At 37.4% G+C, this 10,766-nt stretch overlaps 1 protein-coding gene across 1 annotated transcript; it reads right to left on the reverse strand.

Moving 5' to 3' along the window:
- Positions 1-726: 726 nt before the first annotated feature.
- LOC124069499 lies at positions 727-6,416 on the reverse strand. The gene is made up of 6 exons (XM_046408718.1): positions 6,192-6,416; positions 5,589-5,921; positions 5,312-5,482; positions 4,635-4,730; positions 4,478-4,521; positions 727-3,742 (listed from the first exon to the last, which is right to left on the reverse strand). The coding sequence occupies exons 1-6, from the start codon at positions 6,226-6,228 to the stop codon at positions 3,425-3,427; spliced, it is 999 nt and encodes a 332-aa protein (XP_046264674.1). The 5' UTR covers positions 6,229-6,416; the 3' UTR covers positions 727-3,424.
- Positions 6,417-10,766: the final 4,350 nt, after the last annotated feature.

A 10,766-nucleotide genomic window follows, 5' to 3' on the forward strand; every position in this document is an offset into this window, starting at 1 on the left:
ACTACTGTAGTGGATGTGCAATTACACTTTATTCTAGTACGGCAAAAAAAGCATGTTCCCCAGGGTCACACGCGCCCCCCCTGGCATCGCACTCTATTTGGAGTTAATAAAGTATGTTTACTTCACATACTTTAGAGCAGGACCTCAGTGGACAAGGGCCATATTTCACATATCCAAGCAATTAGGGGGTGGAGGCTTGACAGTGTTGTTCTGTGTAGCTCCAAAGTCTGTTCCCTAATGTTCAGCCTTCTAGCAAAAGATCATTGTAGGGTCTTTCTTGTGTTTTAAGGTATGTGAGAGAACAGATGTGGAGAAGGCACCACAAGCCTAAAGTTTGGTGGTTTTATGCCCCCTGCCAAAATTTCACTAAATTTTTACATCTCCAAATGTGGTGCAGGCTCTTTCATGAAATTTATTCATTTCAATTATTTGACTGTGTTTTTTTTACTTACATGTTTATGTTCATTCATTTAAGAGCAATCTTATAGTGCTTTCACATCTCAGTGTATTTTGTACACTGTACTTCAACTTCAAGCTTTATTATCAGTACATTTCTATATACACCAAAATTCTCTGCATTTAATCCATAACTGGTTGAACATACATGCAACACAACACACTACATGCAATGAGCAGTGGGCTGTCATGTCAGGCGCCCGGTGAGCAGTTGGGGTTAGATGACTTGCTCTTTTTATTGTTTTCAACACTGTATATTAATACTGAAGACACTGAAATTATAACAGAACAAATATGAGCAAAAATTATTATTAAACACAAAAATGTATTTCCTCCATTGGGCTCACCACCTGCAGGAGTCAAAGCGATCTGGTACAGTGTGGATCAGGCAGCAGACAAAGGTGGAGACCTTGGTGGTCCGATCCCTGGTTGGTGAAGCTAGCTGTTGGGACATGGAATTTCACTTTCTTGCTTTAAGGTTAGGCTAAGATTAGGGTTAGGTTAAAGTATGGGCTAGGATTAGCCAGGTATTGTTTATTGTTATGATTAGGTGGTGGTTAATCGTACAGGAACTGAATGTAAGTGTATGTAATGTTCCCAGAAGTTATGAAAACACGACTGTGTGTGTGTGTAAGAGAGAGAGATTTGGCTAATTTTTTGCACTGCAGCAAATGACATTGACTGTCATTGACAACAGAGCAGGCACCCCAGGCCACTGCTCTCTTCCTCTGGTGGCAGATGTCCACAACATCCGTAGCAAAAATGACAAAAACAGCTACTAGAGGGCATTCGTACTGCCAAGGGTGACTTCTATTGGCTATGGTTGTGTGTGTGTGCTTTAAAAGAGAAGGTATAAAGAGAGAGTGTAAACAATATTGGTAGAAAAAACATGAAAAAACTTGACAAGATGTCATTACAAAAAAAATGAAAATAAAGGTGTGGAAAACAATGTCAAAAATATAATGGAGATCTGGAGTTTCTGTTGATTGATTTAAGAAACATTATGGTCTCCTTGTTGCATATTTGATGTTTTCGTGTGCCACTGCTTTTCATCTCTAAAGCCTCTTTTCCCATCACGTGCATCATTTATGTGATGATTTATGAGTAAACTGAAAATGTGCATGAATATGATGGAAATGGTCTTTGTGTTTTGTTTTCAATTTTGCTCTGACTTTACTTTGTATTCTGCTGTGTGGCTAATGCAGCTAAACCTGAAACAAATACTTGATTAATTTGGCCGTGACAGTAATGTCTGTTAACCATGAGCACAGTCTTTTGCTTTAGCATTAATCAAGCAGTTTGATAAATAATATTCTGACAGAGCTTTCAGCCACATCCCTTAGTCCAGGTTTGTAAATGATGTTTGCTCAGTTTGCATTAAAATTATTCAGTTGCTATTACGTCATTTCAGTGAGGAGACACTTTTGACAAACAAAATGTTACTACAAAATGTCCCTCAAAGCCTATAAAAAGAGAATTAAGACACACCATATATACTGAAAGCCTTGCTGTGAATATGTTAACATGTTCTGTGTCTATGAGTCTATGATCCTGCATTTTAGCTTGAGTATCCTTGCTGTCCCTGCTGTCAGCCTTCACTCTTATGCCAGAGAAATACTCTGAGCAGATAAGAAGCAGAAGTTACACTAGACTAGAGCTAGGTCAACTTTGCAGAAGTGAACAAACAGAACCAGTCACAAGGCCTATACATAAGCATTTAGCTGCTACAACATAATTAGGGTCATATGTTCCCTGTTTACCCTTGCTTTTAGTTTTAATGGTAAGCAAAGCTATTCATTTCCTGTCTGAAGCTCAATACTCAAAGACCAGGAAAGAGAATGGTGTCAATCTTCTTACTCTCTGCAAGAAACTAAATATGTGTTTATGCGTAAGATGTTAATGCAGTAAATTTGCATCTGATAACAGTATGAGATTCAGATCAAATCTCAGATTCAATAAATTTGCAAGACATATCCAAATATTCCATCAAATGCAAAAGAAATACAAAGCAAAACAAAACAAAACAACATCTAATGAATGAATGAATGAATTGAATGTATTTGTATATCATGCTTCAAGTAGCTATACAAACCAAAGTGTTAAAGTGTCAAAGGAATTAAAAACAAAGCTAAGACTCATTTTGAGTTCCACATGAATATAACATAGATGTACGTTAAAAATAGCAACATACAAAGCAATATAAAAAAGTGTATATACAACAAATCAGCAGTGTAATGTTATACGAAATCCTGAAAGTTAACAATTTTACATGCCACACAAGTTTCAAGGGAGCTCAATAAAATAATGGTTATGTCTTACATGAGTAAATGATAAAATAAAAATACACTTTCACCATAGCGTAAGTTCATAACAATACACAGTTAACTTTAAATTTAAGTAAAAATACATGTGATGTTTATTGATATTAAACAGTGGGAAACAAGTGGGAATAATATAACAATATTTCGTAGGTCCTACAAAATATTGTAAGTCCCTGTTATAACATGGTAATAACAGGGTACTTGTTTGATAATAAAGAGGTCATTTGTGAGTTTTGCAATGTGATTACTGAAGCATCCAGTAATAGTTTGGAATCAACAATGGGTAAATTTGAGAAATATTAAACTGACATTTAAATGAAAAAAAGGAAAAAAGGAAATGTAAATAATCAGTTTTATCAAACTCTCACGGAACAGACACATTAATTACTCTGTTGTATAATTAAATAGAAAATTTCTTTGTCAATTGTTCTTTTGTCTTGAGTACACTGGTTGCAGTGCTGTCTACTCATTGAGAGTACCAACCTCTATCACTGAAAATACCAGAATCTGGGAGAAACTGTTCAGTTCATGGACTAAGCGATTTTAAACTGCATTATATCTCTACATTTTCATTACAAAGTCATAATCAGTATGATCAAGTAAGTTTTCATCTATTTTGGTCACAGTAGCTGCTTTCATGTTGTGTGCTAGGTTGCCAGAGAATACAAAGACTCATTTTCATTACTTTCAGACTGGTTTGGTTCAGACTGACCAGTGGGTTTAGTTTGCTTTTTGGGTAGCTGAACAAGAGAGTACACCAAGTCACATTGAGAATCTGTGACTGTCCTCACTGGATATGCCAACTTTGAACTGAGAGAGCAGTGAATTGCTAATCCAGTGTTTTGGTGGTAGGAATAGTTAGCATAGAGACTGTCTGGGTCTGCAGAATAGTACACGGTAGAGACACCTTCAACCTGGCTCACGGTTCGCTGGTCTTCAGATCTGATTTCATCATATTCAACATCCTTGAAATTGAAAAAAAATGAGGGAGAAAAACAGTTTGGGATGAAAGACACATGAAAAACACAACATTATTACTATTATTATTATTACTACTACACCCACTACTAGTACTACTATTACCTCTATTATAACCACTACTACCAAAGCTACTATTACTGCAGCTACAAGTACAACTACTACCATTACTACTATCAGTATTACTACTACAACTAGTGCTACTACTATTACTACTATTACTTCTATTACTATGACCACTACTAGAAATACTACCACTACTATACTACTACTAATTGTAATAATAATAATGATGATGATAAGAAAAAGAAGTCCAAGGCAAATATTACACTAAAATCACTGCACTAAATGACCCTAAAATACACATCATGAGCACAGCTGAAAACTATATTCTGAGTGCCAGCTTTCTTATTTTACGGTAAGTAAGCTGTAGTGTTGTTGTCATGCACAAAAAATCTTTTTGAAACATTCAATCTTTTGAAACAAGACCAGATATTCTAGCTATTGTTTATTAACCCTAAAAATTAAATCATAAATGTGTCCTTAGCAGCAAGCAGCAAGCAAGAAATGAGGAAGCAATGCGAGAGCTGTTAAGAGAAAATGCCTAAGCCTCACACAAGCTGAACAAATCTGTTTGTAGCTTTCAAGCAAGCTGTTTCTGTGTAAGAGCCAACAGAAAGCAAAAGTATTTCAAAATGATTTCAGCACTAAGTTAAACTCACATCTTGTGTGTCTTCTGGTAGAGTGTCTACCCTCGACACAACTTCTGGAAACATGTAAGAAATTTGATTTCATTTCCGCTGCAGGCTTGATGTTTCTATATCCTGTATATACAATATGTATGGTGATTTGTGGTCTGCTTGTGGTCTGTTGTCTTACTTAGTTGTTTCTTTGTCATCTTCCTCATAAACTTCAGTAGGACAATCAGTATGGTTATGAGAACAACAGCACCTATCATCAAATATGGTACACTTCCTGGCCAGACAAAAACAGATGAAAAATAGCTTTATTACATTGTGTTGAATAAAGCACACCCTAAAAGAGTCTTGCAATATCTTGCTTTTCACGGGTAATGTGAGTACTGTCTTCATGAATTACCAGAAACCAGCAAGTAAAGAACTTTGAAGGAAATCACAAAATGACAAAATTCTATTTAATTCTATTGTTCCAAGTGTAAAAAAAAAAGAAAAGAAATGAGTTTCTTAAAATTCAAAAATTGTATGATACTGCCTATAGCTGGGTGTCTGAACATAAGTTTAATGAAATTACTTATCTGTCAGATTGACAGAAACTATTTTGGTATTTACTTGGATTTTGAGAGCAGTTAGGTTGTTGTCCTACTGTGTCTGCTGATTTGCTATTTCTGGAATTTCTCAGTTAAATGCAAACATTTTCACTCATAAGTTAAACATGCAAAGAACTTTGTTATGTTATGCAATTGCCATGATGTGAAGCACTCAAATTTGTACTATGCACCGCAATTTCAATTAACAATTGAATATATAAGTGTATATATAAGTAATATCTATGTAAGTGCAGATGAGTACACATCATACCATGTGCTTGAGTGGCTGATGGAGAAGTTGCTCTTGTTGTACGGATGATGACAGACACAGACATGATATCTGAGCTACTCGAAGACACTGTGGAGCTGTTTGTAACTTCATATGAGGGAGTAGAACCACTGATGACTGTTTTTGGAGTTGTCTTGGCTCTGGAGAATTCAGCTGAAAATAAGAGGCACAGTATAAGTATATCAACTATTTGGAAAGCTATCACTTTTTGACAAAGGAGTGGTATGTTTTTTTTTTAAAATGAAGCGTATAAACTTACGATCTGTAACTTTAAGATTCACCTCTATGAATGCATCTGGACCACGTCTCTCTGTTCCACAAAAATATTTTCCTGAGTCTGGCTTCTTTAGGTTAGTGAATGTCACAGATAAACCTTCTTCACCGTTAGTTAACTTTATTTGATTGTTAGATGTAGTCTTTCCAAATGCTGCTTTAAGGATTATGTCCTCATTTTTTGAGCATGGACTATGACAAAAGTACTTGATATTGTGTTTTACACTAAGCCAAACATTCCAGTTGGAACATATGAATGTCACATTTGCTTCAGTACTTCCATTTATGTTGAGAGGCCCCATCTCCACAGGACTGAGAGCTACAAGTGGAAAGAAAAAGAAAGAAAAAAATTGTTTGTCTTTGGAATAATGTCAATGCTTAAATGAATTAAAATATGAACATTTCTATTGCTATTCGTCCATTTGATTATTTGTAATGGCAGTCTGCACTTTCTTTTCAAAGAGTAAATGACTAAATGACTCGTTTAGCAAATTAACAAACACAAAAGCATATCAATTAATTATTACACTGCTTACACACAAGCTGCAGTAATTACAAATGCGGAGAAAGTAAAAAAAGAAAATCTCACCATAAAGAAGAGAAGCATATGCAAAAATTTTAATCATAGTGAAAATGACAGGCAAAGAACAAAAAAGCGAGTGTACAACAACTACCAGGTCAGTCCAACCACAATTTTTCTAACTTCCCTTTCTTGTCACCCTTTCAAAAAAAGCTCCTCCCTTTCTTTAAACACACACACAGACGCAGAGTGAAGGGTGATTTATGTGGGTGTGAATTAGAAACCACAGCAGCACAGAACAACTTCACGGAAATTATTTCACATTTTACATTTTTTGTAACTCAAATTTAAACAAAATAGAAACATAAAGTTTTTTTTGACTGTGCAGTCTTTGAAATGATTACTGTATTATTTTTTGATTAGAATAGAAAGAACTGTTTTTGTTCAAGGAAGTAATGGTTTTAAAATACAGTATATCTTATCTATCTATCTATGCATATTTATATATGTATATATATATATATACACGCACATTATATATCATGCTACTGAAGTTAAGATAACCAGCTTGTCTCAGGGTATCCTTTCTTGTAATATCATTTTGCATCTCTAGAGGCGATAGTCCAATATCCTGTCATAGTTTCTTTTTGTACTGTTAGTTAGCTGAACTAATTTCTTATGTTTTGTCTTTCTAAATGCTGCTTTGATGATGATGTGCTTATGTCTGAGCATGGTCTACCACAAAAGTGATATCCGACTTTACACAATACTAAGGTTCCAGACCGAACATTTGAAGGTCACAGTTTGGGAGATGCTTCATCTCCACAGTACTCAGTGGCTACAAGTGGAAATAAAGGAAATAAAGTTTTGTCATTGTCATAATGTCAGTGCATCATCAAATTAATTTCTGTTTTTCTTCCATTTTATTATGTGTGACAGCAAAACCTCACTTGTTATGAATCAAAACTTAACTCATTTAGTAAACAAAATATTTACATCAATCAACCATAAGATTAACAATGAAAATCTGTGAGATGCACTGGAATAAGCCAAATCCACCTTCCCACGTGGAGGCCCCACCCTCAATCCACACGACACAAAGGATCCATCATGCCAATGCTGGTGACCACAAAATACTCCCTGAGCTCCTGTGTCTCTTCCCCTGACAGGTCGGAGCTGTTTTGACTGGACAAAGAGGACCTACAAAATATTAAGGAGGTGGTATTAATGTTGTGGTTAATGGGTGTATGCAGAGCAGTGGGTGCAAATATTAAAAATATAGAAAACATGAGTATGCATTGATTTTTATGTGAAAATGACAGCCAAAAAACAGTCTTTGTGACTTGCCCTTCTCATCCTTTCAAAGGTTTCAAAGTGTCTCCCATTACTTTGAACATGCACATAAACATGGACACACAGACACACATACACAGCTAGATGGGCAAGTTTAAGCAACCATCTTGTCTCAGCTCCATGAAGGGTCCACCTTTTTGCAGATGTAAAAAGCTGTGTGTCACTGTGTACACCATGAGAGAAATGCAGCCATGTCGTCTCCTCAACATAGTTGAAGATGTCAGTCAACATATTTAATTAAAAGAACAAAATAATGTCGAGGCAGTGTACATTTCTGTAAAGAATAAACAAGCATTTAGCTTTGAGTTGCAATTTATTTTTTGGACAGTATTTTTAAGGGCAATGCCTACATTATTAAACATTCCATACAGAACATGAATGTTATTCTTTGTTATAGCATGGTGTAGGTGAATACCCAATTCTGATTGGATGCAGGGTATTAGTTGATTCCGGATAATGAACACCAGTAGTTCCAGTCAGACTGTTTATTCACCACTCTGCTGTAACCATAGAAACAAGAATGCAGTCAGAGCCTCTGTTTTCAATTTACTGTAACATCATTCACAAGCTAACATCTAATTATGGGTTAGATGTTAGAAGAAAAAGGTACGTATATACATATATTGCACAATATATGTGCAATATATGTATATGTGGGCTGGACAGCAAACCTCTGCTGGGATTTGCATCAGCTGGTCATGGACAGCTTGACATTAGAATTAAATAAAAAAAAGAAAGTAAAACTGCAGAGTGTATTCCTTACTATGCAGAAACTTTGAAGGTAACAATGTTTGTAGTATTTCTGTTTCAGGTAGTTGGAAAATCGTAAGCCAGTGGTGTGGCAGCACTGGAACTGTTATCTGCTACCTCAGTCTTAAAGGCTTATCACCCAAGGAGGTCCCTGAGGACGTGGGGATGCCTCTTCTTGCAGAGAGAGCCTGGAAGATGGCCATCTTGGAAGGCCGGTCACCATAACCACACAAAAGGCCTAATGACACAATTTCAACAGAATGACGAATAACACAGCAGTGCATTGTCACAGAGGTATGTATCTCCCAGGATTGTGTCCATGCAGTTATCCACAACAAACTCCAGATGATCAGCACCAGAAATTTCTCCAACACTTTGTAACCATAAGAATGAGACTTGGATCCACTATTTCCATTCAGTGATGAAAGACTCACTGAACTTATGGTAACAACCAGGGTCTGTGGTTTCAATGGAAGTCAAATCAGTGAGATCCACAGGCAAGGTGATGGCTTCTGTATTCTGGGATGCTGAAGGGACAGCTTCTGGTGGACTGCCAGGAAAAAGGTCACTTTATCACAGAGGCCTACTTTGTTGATCTCTTGAGACAGCTATGGGAGAAAATTCTATGTGATAAGCCCACAGGTCCACAGTGGCAATGGCTGCCATCCATGAATACTGATTTAAACTTGTTCAGCACACACCCTTTTCAAGTGATTTGGCATTCCCAACTACTTCCCCAAGGTGGAGAAGGAGCTCAGTGGTCACCTCTCTGATGGTGATAATAATGATGTTATGACAGCTGTAGACCACTTTCTGAAGGTTCAAGATGCTGGATTCTTTAAAGAAGGGATCCATAGGCTCTGTGACACTAAACTAACTGTGTAAATGTAGGTGAATGTTACGTTTAAAAGTAACGGCATTTATGAAAGATGGGACAAGCTGATTGAAGCAACCTTTAGTGACACCAGCCCTCACAACATGAACTGGTAATTCAGTCCTCAAGCCATTTCACAACTGCCCCTCTGCTTATGACATGTTCAAAAATGTGTTTTTTGTCAATTGCACCATTCATGGAAACAGAGCAAATTATCTTACCTCCACCTCTCCATCATCATTCCATGTCTTTCCATTTCATCTCCTCTTTTCTCCTCCTGTACATTGTGATTAACCAAACCATTCAGCTCTCCTTGGTAATGTGTCTCAATGTACAAGGAGGAAATGAAGGAATATTATCTCTTTCCTCTCCTGGCTTTGACAGTGCTTGTCGTTCAAATGCGCACTTTCACCATCCACTGTCAATGCTGGGCCCATGTGTGTGCAGTAGTGTCGTAGATAAGGAGAGGTTCATCAGGGCAGCTCAGGTTATGCGACCACTTGACACTGCAACACAATGAGACACTGTCATGCAGTCTTTTTGAAGTGGACAATATGACCATGTATGAACAATGACCCATTTAAGTTGTGCATACCCTAGATCAGGGCTGGGCAATTAATGCCGACAGACGCAGATACATGCGTCCACACGTAAATAATAAAAATGCCAGGATTTTCAAAATAAAAGCAACATAGTTGTATTGCATGCACAGCATAAATACTTGTTCATTTGTGTTAATAACTGATACTGTGGGTCGGACAAGGATGCCCAAACCATATGTGGTCTACGGGCCGTAAAATTCTCAGGTCTACCCTAGATGTTGTTCACATTAAGAGTAGTAAAATCAGCAACTTGGGACTTGAAGGCCTTTTTGCTTCCTTAATTTTTTGCCTATGTGTGGCGAGGTGAACGCTAAGGAGCATTAAAAAAATCGTAGTTGCGACAACGCCACCTGGGGAATTGCGCCCCAGGAAATCTGAGCTTAACTGTGTTGGTTATTTAAACCAAGGCCACACAGGTTCAATACCACAGGGCGAGACGGTTCCACAACAAAGAATTTATTAACACATAAAGTAAACAAAATACAAGTCAAACACAGTCACACCAATTGAACACACAATAAAACAAACCAAGGGGCAAATGAAGCTGGCCGGGGCTACCATGCAACAGGACAACCACAAGACAAAGAGGGGGGGGGGGGGGGTCCTCGACAGAATCACCCGTGAAACTACACACTCACACACACACAAAACCAAAAAAAGGGGGGACCGTGGAGAACACACCACCACCAGGGATTAACGGTCACAGGGAGCCCACGACACCTGACAACAAAAGAAATATCAATTAATAAAACAAGCCCAAAGGTTAGTATAACTGGCGTGAACTAAACAAACATTGACCTAAAAAAAGAGAAAAAGAAAAAGACAATATAATAAACTCATCAATACAATAAAGGAAAAAAACAACACAGGAGAAAAGGAAGGAACAAACTCCACATCAGGCCAAAACAGCAATACAGCCGATACAATAATGGAGCCAAAACGGTAGTAGAGCCAAAACGGTAGTAGAGCCAAAACGGTAGTAGAGCCAAAACGGTAGTAGAGCCAAAACGGTAGTAGAGCCAAAACGGCAGCGCAGACCCAGGGAGGAGTGACTGGTAGTTGCCG

The sequence above is a fragment of the Scatophagus argus genome, chromosome 2, assembly GCF_020382885.2.
Source record: "Scatophagus argus isolate fScaArg1 chromosome 2, fScaArg1.pri, whole genome shotgun sequence".
In the NCBI taxonomy this organism is placed as follows: Eukaryota; Metazoa; Chordata; class Actinopteri; family Scatophagidae; genus Scatophagus; species Scatophagus argus.